Genomic DNA, 16,871 nt, shown 5'->3' on the forward strand with positions numbered 1-16,871 from the left:
AAAACACCATCGAATGAAAACACCAAGGATTTTTAATGTGGATTACTCACTTAATATTTAAGATACACACAAATATTGGCACTCTGGGTCTACTCTGTATGAGCAAAGAAGGTTGTATTCATATGAAAGCAGTGGTTCTCAAACTTTTTGGTGGACCAGAGGTGGATTTTCAAGCGCCACCTGTCTTCCTTCAGCCCAAAAAAAAATATTAAAATAGTTCAAGTTTAAAAATGTAAAATTTGATTGAAATATCAAGTTCTAAATCTATAACCTCAAATATCATCAAGTTAAAAAATAGAGAAAATTAAAGGGTAGTTGTGGGAACTGATTTTTTGGTTTTGGTTGCTTTGAGTGGATGACCTTTATTTTTAATAGAGAAAATCATAGGTGTTTTAAATGTTGACAACATGAGATTTGTGCAACATTCATTTCTGTTTTTGGCTCACAGGAACGGTATAAACTCAGCATCAGCATCAGAGCTCCCTCCTGACTTCCAACTGAAAGTCGAATTTGCTTTACAGCATCTTCACGACCTTATAAAGGCACAAAGGTTTAACAGAATCGCTATCACCCCGTGCCAGGCCAGACTCGTTTAAATCCGGTGATAAACACGACATTACGCCGCGCTTTGGGCCCTTTTTTATTTTAATTTTTTTACATTTTTATATCAGTATTATCACCTGTGAAGCAGCTTGACCTCTACGCAAATCTCCAGGCTTGTCGACCTCTTTTGTTCTGTTAATATCGACTCCTGCGCTGAGCCGAGAACGTAATTACAATGCAAATTTGTTTGCTGTTACAGATAAGCGAGTGTTTATTTCCTGCTCGTGAAAAGAAATAATCCGGATTCCTCCTTTCATGCTTTCTGATCTAACGCCAACCTCGATTCCCGATTTGATATAACATTCAACCCACAACTACAGACCCCCCTCAGGTCGTTCTTTACTTCAGCGCATTGAAGTGTTGCAAAGATTCAAACATCATTTATCATTGTTGAGATGTTACTAAATTAAATTTAAATTGACTGGACATGATTTGGAAAGGCACACACCTCTCTATAGAAGATAAAGGTCTAAGAACCTGCCTGCAGAAGTCAGAGACAGGAATGTTGCAAGGTACAGATCTTGGAAGGCTAAAAAAACAAATTGCTGCCACACTAAAGATTCCCAGGAGCACAGTGGCCTCCATAAATCTCAAAGGAAAGAAGTGTGGCACAACCAAGATTCTTTGAAGAGCTGGTTGCCTGGCAAAACCGAGCAATCAGGGGAGAAGGTTCTTAGTAAGAGAGGTGAAGAAGAACCCAGTGGTCACTCCGACTGATCTCTAGAGATCTTGTGTGGAGATGGAAAAAAGTTCCAGAAGAACAACAATCAATGCAGCCTTCCAACAATCTGGGATTTATGGCAGAATGGCCAGATGGAAGCCTCTCCGCAATACACATGAAAACCTTGATGTTTGCAAAAAAAAAGCACCTGAAGGACTTTCAGACATTGTGGAACAACTTTCTGTTTTGATAAAAACAAGATTTACTGTAACTGTTTGGCCTGTCTGGAGCGGTGCTTTTCAGCAGCAGGGATTGGGAGATTGATTAGGGTTGAGGGAAAGCTGAATGGAGCAAAATACAGATACATCTTTAATAAAAGCCTGTTCCACAGTGCTCAGGACCTCAGTCTGGGACAAACGTTCACATTACTACATGACAACTTCCCTAAACACACAGACGAGACAACACAGGAGTGGCTTAGGGACAACTGTGTGAAAGTCCTAGCGTGGTCCAGCCAGACTTGAACCCTATTAAACATCTCTGGAGAGACCTAAACATGACTGTTCACCGACGCTTTCCGTCCAACATGATGGATCTTGATGGGCTTTGCAAACAATGGCAGAAAATCCTCCTATCCAGGTGTGAATAGCTTGTTGCATCATACCCAAAAAGACTCGAGGCTGTAATTGTTGGCAAAGCTGCTTTAACCAAGTACTGAGAAAGGGTCTGAATAATTATATACATGTGATATTACAGTTTAGAACTTTTAATACATTTACAGACATTTCTAGGATTCTGCTTTTACTTTGTTTCTATTAGTAAACTGAGTGTAGATTAATATGGGAAAAAACAATGAGAATGATTGTAGTATCAGGCTGCAACATAACAAAATAATAAAAACAATTAATGAAATGGCTTCGGTTTAAGCCACTGAAAAGTGAACGTGGGGAAGAATTGGAACGCTGACGGCACCCCAGGCCTCCTCTCATCACCTACCTCGTTACCTCGCTTTACTAACACCCTAGTGGTGTCTAAAATCTAGTGGAACATCTTCCCAGAAGAGTGGAAGGTTATTTTACAGTAAATATATCAGAGTTAGGATTAGCTTGTCCACAAACTTTTGTCCATAGATACACACTGATTTATTTCATTGTTTCTATTATAATTTATTTTTTGGTATAACATGTTTTATTGTACAGGGATTGAAATTACTCTTTTACTCTGAATTTACCCTATGGAGGCATAAATAGAGGCACATCTCATCTCTAGACACATTTTAAACCTGAAATCTATTGTATAAAAGAATCTTACAGGCATCCATTCTTTTTTTTTTTATCTAAAAAAAATTTCAAAATCCACAACGGTGTAAAAAAAATTGAGCAGGATTTTATTCCCAAGATCTTTGACAAAAAAATAAAAAATAAAAATAAAATAAGATTCCCATGCATGCATGCAGTTTTTTTTTTTAGAACATAAAACCAAAACTGTCTGGCAAATTAGAACATTAATAGTACAAAAATAGTACATATTTTTGAAACGCTGTCAGTACCATCAGAGAGGAAACCCAAGATCAAAGATAACTACATTTCAGAAATTCTACAAAACAACAAAGGTGACTAAAATAAACCCCTTGAAGTTTCATTATCCAATAAAATTCAGTTTTCTGCTTTTTTTTTTCTTTTTCCCATGAGATATTCCAATAACCGAATGTATTATCCGAGAGTAAAAAGTGTTCAAGTATTAAAAAAAGTGTGACTTTATGTCTATTTGTACAGAATAATGATCTGTATAAGAACAGCAATACCACCATTTTTTTTTATTCTTTACCCAAAATGGAGGACGTCAAAAAAACATGATTTTCGCTGCATACAAAGATGTACAAAATCCTGATTAAGTGCAATCATTTAAAAAAAAGACAGATACATTGTTAGTAAATCGTCTTTAAAAATACGACTGCAACAACAGTGGTCTCATGAAGATGTTTTCAGAGACACCGGACATTCAATGGACACATTGAATTATTTTTACATGTAAAACCTTTACACACAATACCATTCATTCCTGCTGAGAATTTGAACATTACCTCTATACGGTTTGCTTGTTGTTTGCGTTTTGTTTTCTGAACAGTAGCGTTGCACTTCGCTCACCAAAGCCTCCCCTAACTTTAAGGAAATAAATAAATAAAACAATCCGTAATAAATTAGCTAGCTTGAAAGGATTTTCCGTTAGGAACGAACCTGCTACCATTAGAACAAAAAACTCCCAGAGAATAAAAAGAATATTCAAGTTATAGAAAATGAAGACACTGAAATATTCCAAAACAAACGAGTTCCTTTATAAATAAGGGGGGGGGGGGGGGGACAGAGTTGAGACACTGGGGTTAACTGGGGAAAACGGCAATGTTGGTAATGAGGCCCTGAATTAACATTTCTGATGAAGTTTAATAAGAATAAATTATTTAAAAGATGTTAAAGGAGCAATAATGGAAATAATCCAATCAGGTTTTTTTATGCTGAACTTTCGATCCCCATGTTAATCTGTATGTATATCAGTGTACCATTATGTACATTATGCATTCGGACCACATATACACCCCCCATTTACATATCAGCCCATCATAATGCATAAAAAGATGAGGTAAATGTGGCATTTGAATAAAGCAATATGGGCCACACACACACACACACACACACACACACACACACACACACACACACACAATCATAAAGTACCATTAACCACTGTCTTCGTGAACCACTGTCCATGACGTCTCATTAAGCATTGCATTTAACCACATAGACATCAAGTGACACTGTGGCACGTCATGTGACTCTCTGGCGCACAGCAGCGTCGGCTCGAGGCGTCCCGTCTTCGGTCAGCAGAGGGGAGACTTCTGCCGAGTCACCAACAAAAACATTAGATCATGTGGAGCAAACACTGATGTGTACACACACACACACACACACACAAACACACACACACACACACACACACACACACACACACACACACACACACACACACACACACACACACACACACACACACACACACACGGACCAAGTAAACGCAACACACACAAACAGGGGTCCGAGTAAATAATGGGGTCAGGGTTAAATATAGAGACCAGGGGTAAAACTGCAGTTTCAGGGGTAAAATTGGGGTGATGTAGATAAAATATGGGGGTGGGAAAAGAATATGGAGGATCAGGAGTAAAATTGGGAATCAGGGGTAAAAATTTTATGTCTGGGGTCAAATATAGGGAATGGGGATCAAATCTGGGGATCAGGAGAAAATAGGATATCAGGGGTAAATTTGTGATATCAGGGGTAAATAGAGAGGAAATATGTATATATGAAAAATATGGGAGACTGGAATAAAATCTGGAATCAGGGGTAAATAAAAACGGGGTATCAGAAATAAAAAGATCAAGGATCAACCTGGGGTAGCAGGAGTAAAATCTGGGGGAATCGGGATATAATACAGGGGCTCAAATATAAATATGGAGAGATCAGGGTAAGATTGGGGTATCAGGGGTAGAGATAGTGATCAGGGTAAGATTGGGGTATCAGGGGTAGAGAGAGTGATCAGGGTAAGATTGGGGTATCAGGGGTAGAGATAGTGATCAGGGTAAGATTGGGGTTTTAGGGGTAAAGGTAGCGATCAGGGTAAGATTGGGGTATCAGAGGTAAAGATAGTATTCAGGGTAAGATTAGGGTATCAGGGGTAAAGTTAGTGATCAGGGTAAGATTGGGGTATCAGGGGTAGAGATAGTGATCAGGGTAAGATTGGGGTATCAGGGGTAGAGATAGTGATCAGGGTAAGATTGGGGTATCAGGGGTAGAGATAGTGATCAGGGTAAGATTGGGGTATCAGGGGTAGAGAGAGTGATCAGGGTAAGATTGGGGTATCAGGGGTAGAGATAGTGATCAGGGTAAGATTGGGGTATCAGGGGTAGAGATAGTGATCAGGGTATCAGGGGTAGAGATAGTGATCAGGGTAAGATTGGGGTATCAGGGGTAGAGATAGTGATCAGGGTAAGATTGGGGTTTTAGGGGTAAAGGTAGCGATCAGGGTAAGATCGGGGTATCAGAGGTAAAGATAGTATTCAGGGTAAGATTAGGGTATCAGGGGTAAAGTTAGTGATTAGGGTAAGATTAGGGTATTAGGGGTAAATATAGTGATCAGGGTAAGATTGGGGTATCAGAGGTAAAGATCAGGGTAACATTGGCACCATTTTCATTTCCTTTTCTTTACCTTTCATCGCTATACAGTTTTCTCCACTCTTCTCCAGGCTTGTGTCTGCGTGCGAGTTCTTTCGCAGATTTCCATCAACCACGTCCGTTTTCACCTGACCAAGTGACTGAAGCAGGACCAGGGTGTCAAACTGCATCTCTCCAGACTCTTTCAGGAGCTCTAATACCTACACATGGAACACACACACTGCATTAGTTTATAGGCTGGAAATCTCTAGTGTCTGATGAGCCAAAGGACCCGGGAGTGAAACATACAGTCAAATAGGTTCAATAGGACTTCAAAGAGAAATGTATAATTGTGATTTCTAAAAACCATACGAGAGGTTTAGGCTAGAAAAATTGGAAATTCTAAAGAAACTCAAATGTAACCAATGCGACTGTAATGCTTGGTGGAATTTGATTTAAAAAAGATTGTTATTATTAAAAATCAATTCATTAATATAAGAAATATCGCTAAATGTAAAAATAAAAACGGCTAAAACGGTCCAAAAAATGTGTTTTCGTGAATCCATAAAGGATCATTTGATTCAAACACGATTGAATACACACCTTCAAGAACTTATAGCTTTTCAGTTCACTCAGGTTCTCTTCCAGAAACAGCAGGTACAACGCCAGATCATTCCACGCCCTGGGTCCTAGCTCCATCACCCCGAGCGTGGGCAGCCTCTCGTAAGGTTTGAGGAATTCAGCCGAGCTCCTCAGAGGAACCAGCATGGAGTACACACATGTGGGTGCCAGCAAGAAGTACACGATAAGGTTGATGTAACTGAGGAGCTGGAACACACCCACCGCCACCAGTTTGCACTGCAGAGCATCGGGTACGGACGAGTCATTAAACAGCACACCTGAGCGGATGTTGCACGGAAACTCGTCCGTTACAGACAGACGAATATAGTAACACAAGTAGATACAGGCCAGGATCAGGGCCAGGAAGGTGAAGGCTCGGCACAGTATGTAGCGCAGTAGCAGGCAGTAAGATAAGCGCTTGGTCTTCAGATACTGTTCCACCAACGGGTACCTAAAACAGCTTTCGGTCAGGTCTGGAGCAGAGCTGTAAAGGAACACACACATAAATAAGGATGAGCGTGCTCACAAATATTGTAGTTTTTTTCCCCCATAAGTTGGACAATATAATATATATTCTTTCTAGAATGAAAATATTAATAGTACTTAAAAACCACACACACACACACAACACTCATGTATTAAAAAGTGCAACGAATGGAAATCGAATTAGTGTTTTTTTTTTTTTTTTATCAAACTTTTTTAAAACTAGTGTGTATACCTGTGTGTGTCAGGGTGCGAGGGGTTGCTGTGGAGACGTTTGGCCAGTTTGATGGCTCTGTTGTAAGTGCGGTCGAGCTCGTCCATGATGAATGTCAGCTCAGAGGAGAGACTGGGAGTCACCGTAAATCTCCAAAACAGGGCTGGGAGGTACACCAGCATGGCGACTAACAGGAGGATGTAGGGAAAAAACTAGCAAAAAGGCGGAGAGAGGAACAGGGAACGAGAAAGAAAGGTTTCGTTAATGATGGTCTAAATGATTAGATTAAGTGCATATTATGTGGTGTATGTGTATATACAGTAACTCACAAAAGTGAGTACACCCCTCACGTTTCAGTATAATCTTCTCAAGAGACAATAATGTAGAAATGAAACTTGGATATATTTTATAGTGGTGAATGTGCTGATTGTTTAGCGACACAGAGCAGTTTACAGTATACTGTAGATTTGCGGTCCCCAAAATTTTTTTGCACCAATGTCAGACTATTTTCACGGACTGATCTTTAAGATGTGGTGGATAAATACAACAAAATAAAATGATACGAGCGGCAGAAAAACTGGTATTTTCTAAATATAATAATAAACGCAAATCCACTGTGGTGGTGTTTGTTCATTTTGCTCGCTTGGGGGCTCGAATTTAGTGGTAACGTGTTATGTGTTAGCGGCCGGAGCAGCCCCTTTAAGAAAGTAGCGGATGGAGGTAAGACATGTGACCGAAGCATCATTAAATGCATCAAGAGTGAGTTATAGACAGATGTGGCGGAGAGAATGTGGGAAATCCCCCCCCCCCCCCCCAAAAAAAAAAAAAAAAAAAAAACAGCATTTAGAATCATATAATAAATAAAACGAAAATAATGTAATTTTCCCGGGGGTTGGTAACCACTGCTGTAAAGAACGTGATGAAATGATACAGTATATACAGTATGTATGTGACAGTAGCCACGTGGACGAGAGCCGGTACGTGAGTGGAGGGCGGAGCCTATCTCTCTCTCTTTATATAAATGTATTTGGGGTGTAACAGTACACTAAATTCTACATTATTGTTATTAACAGTTGTGAACATGAGCAGTTTGAATTGTAACCATTTTAAATTGCTGCTTGACTTGACCTGAAGTGATCTGATATTTACTTGAGTAACAGACACGTCTCCTGTTTTGAAAACCCCCTACTGATTTCTTCAACCAGGGAAATGACCGTAGCCTGGTATCATGTGGGTTTGTGTGTGTTTGTGAGAGACAGAGACAACTGTGTTGGACCAAACAGTGTCAATCGAGTACCTTATGCATAGAGAGAGGAAGTCCCCCTGTGTTCTGTTTCCGTACGTCTGCCCAGCAATAAGCGTCCACGAACGCAGCCTGACGCCAGGAGAAGTTAGTGGGGGAGAAGCAGCTGATCTGAGTCCCTGAAAAACAAGAAACATGACACTTAGGCTAATTTCGGTAACGTGTTTAATGAGGTCGAGTTACTAGAACGTCGTGGGAATAAATCTTGTTATGAAACGTACTGCTGAAATATCACACGCTTCTTTTTTTTTTTTTTTCGTAGCCCTTCTCGGCACTAACCGCCCTCTTTGAACCAAGGCTCTGAAAATGCAGAATTTGTGACTTATTTGCAATTGAAATATTCGACAGAGTTTGCATGTGATTTGCAGCAGCGACTCTGGAGGGAGGTGAAAAGGAGGCAGGTGTGAAGTAAACATCTTGTACCTAACCGAATTCAAACGTGCAATGGATGATATATGTGCTTGATAGATCAAATCATTTTCGAGCAGAATTGTAGCCGGACAAAATCCAGGCAAGAAAAGAACCCACGAAAAAAACAATGCTCTGTTAAAAGAGTACTTGTTACCGCAGAAACGTGAGTTGACTTCTTTGATCGACACGTCAAACAAGATGATTTTCTTACATTACCCACTTGACCAGCTTCTCATAATAGAGCCACGGGGATTTGGCCCCAGTTTGCGCTATACATCAAAAAAAGAACAATGCAGCGTGCTTTAATCCTTTAATCTGCCCAGCTTTCTCACATCCTCATCAAACACACCAGCCTCCAAAAGCGTCTAAACGTGCCTGTCACCCGATAGTCTACCCGTCCTGCGGCTGCAGTGCATTCTGGGAAGTTGCTCTGATGTCTCCTCTACGTTACAGATGTCGTAAATATGGTGTATGTACGATGCTGGAGAATTGGGATCAGTTCAGTTTCCTTTATGTTTGATACAGTTTTCACTTCCCATGTTAGATTGACATTTTTGGCCTTTAACCTCCTGCACATAGGGGACAAATATCAAATGTAGGTTTTTTTGTTTGGATTTTATCAATAACAATAATTAACCAATATTTAGCATTTTTAACTTTTATAAAGCTTTATAGATTCCACCTCATGTGAAGTTTGGACACTGGACCTCTTTGAGTGTTTAAAGGCTCTGGCATGGAGAAGCTGGTTTTGGATCTATGATGATCTCAAATGCTATTTTATGAGTTGCTCAGTAGCTCCTGGTTCCACAACCTCAACTGACTGCAGAAAGATCATCACTCAATCTTACATTCCAGTGCTCATGTTAGTTCTCTCTCTTCAGTGTTCTGTATTGTTTTAAAGACTATAATCACACTCTTGATGTCACCCAAATGAAAATGGGTTCCCCTTTTGAGTCTGGTTCCTCTAAAGGTTTCTTCCTCATAACATCTAAGGGGGTTTTTCCTCGCCACAGTCGTCACGGCTGCTCATCAGGGATAAACACACATTCACCTTAACTCTTAAATTCTGTAAAGCTGCTTTGAGATAATGTGAAAAAAGCTTATAGAAATAAACTTGACTTTTGTTTCTAAAAGTGTGCATCATCTTTTGAGGCAAATTTAATCAGTCAATTACAATGAATTATTCAAATAGATATTTTGGCTGTTACCAAAATGCAAATGAAATCAGAATTTTTAAAATATTACATTTATAATATACATTTTAGGGTGTAATATATTTTAAACAGCTGATTAAAAAAAAAAAAAAAAGAAATGGCACTTTTACATGTACACACTTTCTGCCTGTACATCTTAAATTTCGTGTTCATTCTAAATGCAGTTTATCGGACTGAATCGTACAGGGACAGAACGCACGCGTCTAATCTACTAGACTTTATCGCGTAATGTGTGTGTGTGTGCACGATATATATCGTACATCGAATGCCGTATTTTTAATGTCCTCCGGTGATGTCATCGAGGCACAATTATGACCTTCTCAGATGAAGAACAAAACGCCGGGATGATTTCACACAACACAAACGCTTGAATTTGAATACTTTTAAGAGGTTTAGGTGTCGATTTAGTCTTTAAAATCCAGACTGACACATTATTGTGGTGTTGTTCTTGAAAATAATATTGACAAAACAGATTTGTTTGAAAAAAAGAAAGAAACCACATACTTTTATAATATTAACCGGTATTCCTTTTCATAGATGGATTGGATTGGATTGGATTGGATTGGATAGATAGATAGATAGATAGATAGATAGATAGATAGATAGATAGATAGATAGATAGATAGATAGATAGATAGATAGAGTGCTTAAAATCCAGACCGACACACTATTATGGTGTTGTTCTTGGAAATTTAATTGAGAAAACAGATTTGTAAAAAAAAAAGAAACCGCATACTTTTATAATATTAACCGGTATTCCTTTTCATAGATAGATGGATTAGATTGGATTGATGTTGTCCTTAAAATCCAGACCGACACAGTATTATGGTGTTGTTCTTAAAAATAATATTGACAAAACAGATTTGTTTGAAAAAAAAAAAGAAAGAAACCACATACTTTTATAATTTTAACCGGTATTCCTTTTCCTATTCATTGATTGATTGATAGATAGATAGATAGATAGATAGATAGATAGATAGATAGATAGATAGATAGATAGATAGATAGATAGATAGATAGATAGATAGATAGATAGATAGATAGAGTCTTTAAAATCCAGACTGACACACTATTATGGTGGTGTTTTTAGAAATAAATTTGAGAAAACAGATCCGTTAAAAAAAAAATTATAATAATAAACACGCATACTTTTATAATATTAGATAGATAGATAGATAGATAGATAGAGATAGATAGATAGATAGATAGATAGATAGATAGATAGATAGATAGATAGATAGATAGATAGATAGATAGATAATGAAAAGAGTCTGTATGGTAGTGTTTCAGCACGTGTTTATGGTTTACCAACTAACCTCTGCCTGGAAAACAAACAATAGCGTGTAGAAATGTGAAAAAGCTGTGGTGTGTAAAGAAACGGTGAAGTTAAACGTGTGTAAATTACCGACTGAAACCTCCTGAGCGAAGGCCAGAGAGATGAGTAGCAGCGGCAGACCCACTGCAATACACAGCACCAGCTTATCCAGAGCCAGGTCCAGGCGCGCGCCCTTATACTTGCCCTCATTGTTCGGCTCTTTCAGGAGGAAATCTGAGAAAACATATTCTGTCGCGACGTTTGCTATCGCCATGTTTAATCCCCCGGAACGGAAAGAAGGTTCGAGATGTTTACACCGAGAACGAGTCCATTCACTGCGCGAGCAAGTGAGAAAATGAAACTAAGACGCGACTCGGACCCATAAGCATTGTTTCTCCAGGGTCCAACTACCTGTTCAACTTCCTGTTCTTCTAATTCGTCGCTAAAGGTGGACCTCGTGGGGCTCGTTACCGCCACCTACAGCACACCCGCGGTATCACTTCTGCACCTAGCTAACGTTAGCTACTACAAACAACTAGCTTCAAATTTGTACATAATAATAGAGGAAGCAAAATGTGTTTTTTTAAATGTTATATACAAAACAGCAATGCATTTCCCCCAACGTCTTATGTGTCAATCCATTAAATATATTATATTAAACATATATAACACGACATAAGGATGAAAATGCAATCCGAAGTGTCCTAAACGTGACGAGGACGATAAGCATTTAAATGATTATTTTGCTACCATTTCTGCTTAAACATATCAAATCAATGTGGGTGATATATATATTTTTTTATTTTACAACGTATAAATCATTATCATTAGTATGTAATTTACATATTAAAATTACTATTGAAAATGGCAAATGTAAATTGTTATACATTTTTTCTTTCCCACCAAATTTTTCGCATATATGTTTGATGGAAATTTAAGTTTAAATACAGAAATACGTTTCCATTTTTGTACAGTATATTGCATTGGCATTTTGCATATTACATTTTAAATAAAATTTTGTCCTACGCCTATGCTTCCATATAATAATAACATTGAATTATATGTCGATGCTTTTTTATGCTCACATTTGCCGTCAACACTGCGCATCATCCGTCTCCATACCCACCTGTCCTCAACATCTGCCTCTTTCAAATCAACAACCTGCATGTGACCTGCCTCTCACCACATCCATAAACTTCCTAAAACCTTCCATACTTCCATAAACTTGGGTCTCTATCAATAAATAAATCAACACTGGTACACTAGATTACAAACTTAAGATAAATCAGCCTACAACTCTTTTGAGAGGATTTTTTTTATTTTTTATTATAAACATTTTAATATTTCTTTCCTTTGAATATGTATTCAATTATTTCTAATAGTTATTCCCTTGCTCTTGGTTTGTGCTGCATTTAGGATTGTCTATTTACATTAGAGTTTCTATTCCCACAGATTTAATTCAACACAACACATGTCACCGGGGGCTCTAGGAAAATATGGCGTAAGGCTTTCAGAATCAGAAGTGTGGGCTTTTGCCGCGTTAAGTGCATTTTGCTTGAAGCGTTTGCTTTAACCAATCAGAGTTCGAGTCGGGTGACACCGGTGTCGTCCAGCAGGTGTACATTAACCAGTCAGCGTGTAGGTGGGAAATTAACCATCTGGTGACCTGGTGCGGTCAGAACAACCTGGAGCTCAATGCTGTCAGAACAGTAGAGATGGTAATCGACTTCAGGAAGACCCCAACCCCAGCTTTCCTCATCAAACTGTGTGACTCTGCTGTCGACACTTTTGACTCCTTCCGCTTCCTGGGAACCATCATCTTTCAGGACCTCAAGTGGGAGCTGAACGTCAGTTCTCTAATTAAAAAAGCACACCAGAGGTTGTACGTCCTGCGACAGCTGAAGAACATTAACCTACCAAAGTCATGATGCACTTTAAATCCTGCATCTTTGAGTCCTTACTTACCTCCTTTATCACCATCTGGTATGTTGCTGCGCCTGCTAAAGACAAAGGCATACTGCAGCATCTAAACAAAATGGTTGATTTGCAAATATTTTATGTAGAAAGTTGTTTATTTAACATTTATGGAGTCTCCACCATGAGAAAGTTTGATCATGTCAAAACTGCCGTTCGGCCCATTTTCTGAAGGGCATCATGTCCTGCTTCATAATGTCACAATACATGAACTGCAGCTTCCCAGTACCAGCAGCACTCATGCAGCCCCAGACCATGTCGCTGCCACCACCACCATGCTTGACTGTAGGCAAGAAACAATTTTCTTCGTGCTCCTTATCAGGGTGTAGCCACACATTCTGGACACCATCTGAGCCAAACAAGTTTATCTTAGTTTCATCAGAACACAGGACATGGTTCCAGTACTTCATGGATCTTGGATCACTGTTGTCTGGTTTTCTTGTGAACCAGCTGCAAAAGAGGCTTCCTTCTGGGACGACCGCAATGCAAACCGACTTGTTGCAGTGCGCAGTGTATGGTCTAACGCAATGCTGCAGCACTCATGTATGAGTTTTTTGTAGCAGCTTCTCCACCTGATGAGGACTTAACTTCTTTGAAGGACCCTTGCGAGGCCTGTTTCTAGTAAAACCAATCTTGGAAAATCTCTGTAAGTCCATGGCCAGTGTACTGTAACTTAGTTTCAGGGAGTTACCAATATTATAGACTAGGCATCTTTGTGAAGAGCAACAATTCTAATTCTTAAATCCTCAGAGAGTTCTTTGCCATGAGGTGCCTTGTTGAACACTTAGCGGTCAGTATGAGAGAATTGGAGTCAAAGCACCAAATTTCAAATACTCAAATACAAGATTCAACAATTTTATGTTCCTGTCAAGCAGACAAAAACATCGACATGATGAATAGGACATGTGGCCTGGTATGGTTAAATAACATACAGTTGTTTTCATCTAGGGTGTACTCACTTTTGCATCTGTATTTTGAGCTATTTTTAGAGGACAGTAAATCTGTTCTGCTGTACAAGCTGCTTATTTACTACTATAATATATATCCAAGTTTCATTTCTATAGTATTGTTCCTTTTGTGAGATACTGTATATATGTATATAAACCGTCTGTGTGGAAACATAGCAAAGGTTTCGTGTGGTTTCCTGATAAATTACGCAGATGAAAACACTTACAACTACTTTAAAACATTTACAAGAATATTTTGTCCTCATGCTCAGTGTTGAGTGTGATTTTACTAATAATAAACATACATTTGCATTAGGCATTTATATTTGTCTGTACCAATGTTGATTAGAATATTAAACATTTTAAAAGTATTAATTTAAGGCACATTCGCCCAGGGGGAATCGGAAATATTAAAAAAGTATTATTTTTTAGATTTGTATATGATATTTAATTTATATATTTATAATATACATTTATTGATGATTTATTAGATAGATAGATAGATAGATAGATAGATAGATAGATAGATAGATAGATAGATAGATAGATAGATAGATAGAATAAATAATCAATAAATGTATATTATAAATATATAAATTAAATATCATATACAATTTAAAAACATTTATACATTTTAATATTTCCGATTCGCCAAGGGGGAGTCCCGCCTTCTCCTCTGCGATTGGTCAATAGGTCATATGACGGATTTGTATTAGCCAATAGAAGTTATTGAATTAGGAAGTCTCTGTGACGTGTGCGCATGCGCAGTGGGGCGCTACGTCAGCTTTCTTGGTTAGTAAGTGTGTGTAAAAGCTACGTGGCTTTTCTCTGAACTCCACATATCAGACTTTAATACCCGGTGAGTTCCTCCTGTTTGTTTATTTCTATAAAAGGTGGTTTTTTTTTATATAAGAATATTTTAATAAGTTATGTGTAAAATATCAGCCGGTGTTAGGTCTAATTACAAACTTGACTAGGTAACTAGCATTAGCAACATAGCTAGCGTGTACTGTAATAGCGCTGTAGTTATTGTACAGAGAGAGATCTCAACTCATTCTGTATTATAAATAGTGTTTAATACATAGAGAACAGGGGGAGACTCGGGATTTAGGCCTAATATACAATTTATCTTATCAAACTAGTGTCTATCTGTTCTTCCTGTGTATGTCCCTGTGTTTTTGTCTGCCCTCATTCTTTCTCTGTCTTGGTTTCTGTCTCCCTCTTTATCTTTGTCTACTTTTTTTTAAATCTCAATTTATATTTCAGTCTTTCTGTCTCTTTTTTTGTTTCTCACTTTGTTTATGTATGTCTCCAGTGTGTCTCTGTCTGTTGTTGCCTGTTTATTTTGATGTTTTTGTCTCTTTCCCTTTCTGTCCCCCTTCTCTTGCTATGTCTCCTTCTTTAGCTCTGCTTATCTGTTTCTTTCCCTGTCTGTCTCCCTTCTCTCTCTCTCTCTCTCTCTCTCTCTCTCTCTCTCTCTCTCTCTCTCTGTCCATCTTTCTCTCATGTTTTGGTAAGAAGGATTAAAACACTATGTACCTGTTTCCTCCTCAGTCCGAATACAACATGGATCAGGTGATGCAGTTTGTCGAACCCGGCCGCCAGTTCGTCAAGGACTCCATCAGGCTTGTGAAAAGATGCACAAAACCAGACAGAAAAGGTCTGTTTGTCACCACCGGCACACCAGATCATCATTATTTATTCGTGCATATTTCAGCCGCCTTCCGTGTCGTATTTGGATGAGTTTCCTCCAATAAGAATTCACCATTTTGCTATAATTACTTTCAGTGGCAAACCAGTGGAACAAGAAATAGCATAATTTCTTTTCTTTTACAGACCTAATGTATGTTGTGATTGAATTCATACCCGTAGTTTATTTAGAAATAAGTCCCAGTGTTGTGACTTGCATCAAATCGAAACTGCATCACAATATATTTATTAACTATAAGTTGCATTTTGTTCCTATGTTATAGAATTTCAGAAGATTGCAATGGCCACAGCGATTGGGTTTGCCATCATGGGTTTTATCGGATTCTTTGTCAAACTCATACACATCCCCATCAACAACATCATTGTGTAAGTTATCCTTTAATTCGATAACAGACCAGGTGGGTTGTTTCACATGTTTATTTTTTCCTTTTTGTGCATTTGAAGTAACAGGTACACAAGAAATGAGATTAAAACAGGATCATTTTGATTAAAAGTAATGTTCCAATGCTTGAGATAAAACAAAGGTTTGTGACCATCACGTCCATATTTGCTTATTGAACATCCTGTTACAATAAACTCCACTCTTCTGGGAAGTAAATCCACTAGTGATCATTTAGCTGTAAGCATTACTGAGGTTCAGGGGTGGAAAATTTCCAGTACATTTCCAGAAACTGTCCATGGGAACTTCAGCTGGGAAATTTTGGAAATATTTCAAGTTGGAAACTTTCCATGGGACGTTATGGGAATTAATAATAAAAAAAAGTGTATAAACTCTATCACATACGAACATAAATCTAAACGAATCCCATGAATTCCTGTTATTTCCCATTAAAAAAAAAGTTTACATTCCTGGAATTTTGCAACCATAGTGAGACCAGGTGCTGATTGTTATGCAAGAAGGTCTGAAGTTTCAGTTCAGCCCAAAGGTTTTTAATGAGATTGAGGCCAGGGCTCTGTTCAGGACGCTCAAGTTCTTCTAAATCAACCCTGGGGAAACCACACCTACATACAGCTCGATTTGTGCACAGTGGCATTGTTGTGCTGGATCAGATTGGAGTCTCATAGTTCAATTGAAGGAAAAATATTAAAGCTGCAGCAAACACACTCCTTCTAGTCAGGTGTTTGTGTGTGTGTGTGTGTGTATATTTTATATATATATATATATATATATATATATATATATATATATTACACACACACACACACATACAGC

The 16,871-nt window shown here is 38.3% G+C and overlaps 2 protein-coding genes across 2 annotated transcripts; one reads left to right on the forward strand and one right to left on the reverse strand.

Annotated features, from left to right (window-relative positions):
- Window positions 1-2,633: 2,633 nt before the first annotated feature.
- panx1a (pannexin 1a) lies at window positions 2,634-11,564 on the reverse strand. Its single transcript, XM_083530233.1, has 6 exons — window positions 11,118-11,564; window positions 8,082-8,206; window positions 6,806-6,996; window positions 6,070-6,571; window positions 5,522-5,687; window positions 2,634-4,157 (listed from the first exon to the last, which is right to left on the reverse strand). The coding sequence occupies exons 1-6, from the start codon at window positions 11,299-11,301 to the stop codon at window positions 4,087-4,089; spliced, it is 1,239 nt and encodes a 412-aa protein (XP_083386359.1). The 5' UTR covers window positions 11,302-11,564; the 3' UTR covers window positions 2,634-4,086.
- Window positions 11,565-14,676: 3,112 nt separating this feature from the next.
- sec61g (SEC61 translocon subunit gamma) lies at window positions 14,677-16,028 on the forward strand (the record flags this gene model as incomplete). The annotated part of the gene is made up of 3 exons (XM_083530241.1): window positions 14,677-14,807; window positions 15,503-15,608; window positions 15,922-16,028. Exons 2-3 carry the CDS (start codon window positions 15,515-15,517, stop codon window positions 16,026-16,028), a joined length of 201 nt encoding a protein of 66 aa, XP_083386367.1. The 5' UTR covers window positions 14,677-14,807; window positions 15,503-15,514.
- Window positions 16,029-16,871: the final 843 nt, after the last annotated feature.

This window comes from Silurus aristotelis (assembly GCF_946808225.1).
Source record: "Silurus aristotelis genome assembly, chromosome: 25".
NCBI classification, from domain to species: domain Eukaryota; kingdom Metazoa; phylum Chordata; class Actinopteri; order Siluriformes; family Siluridae; genus Silurus; species Silurus aristotelis.

Coding starts and splice junctions, on each gene's coding strand:
- panx1a (XM_083530233.1), bottom strand. CDS start 11,301: ATGGCGATAGCAAACGTCGCGACAGAATATGTTTTCTCAGATTTCCTC. Junction 8,207..11,117: donor CGCTCAGGAGGTTTCAGTCG/GTAATTTACACA, acceptor CTTGTTTTTCAG/GGACTCAGATCAGCTGCTTC. Junction 4,158..5,521: donor AAACTGTATAGCGATGAAAG/GTAAAGAAAAGG, acceptor GTGACTCGGCAG/AAGTCTCCCCTCTGCTGACC.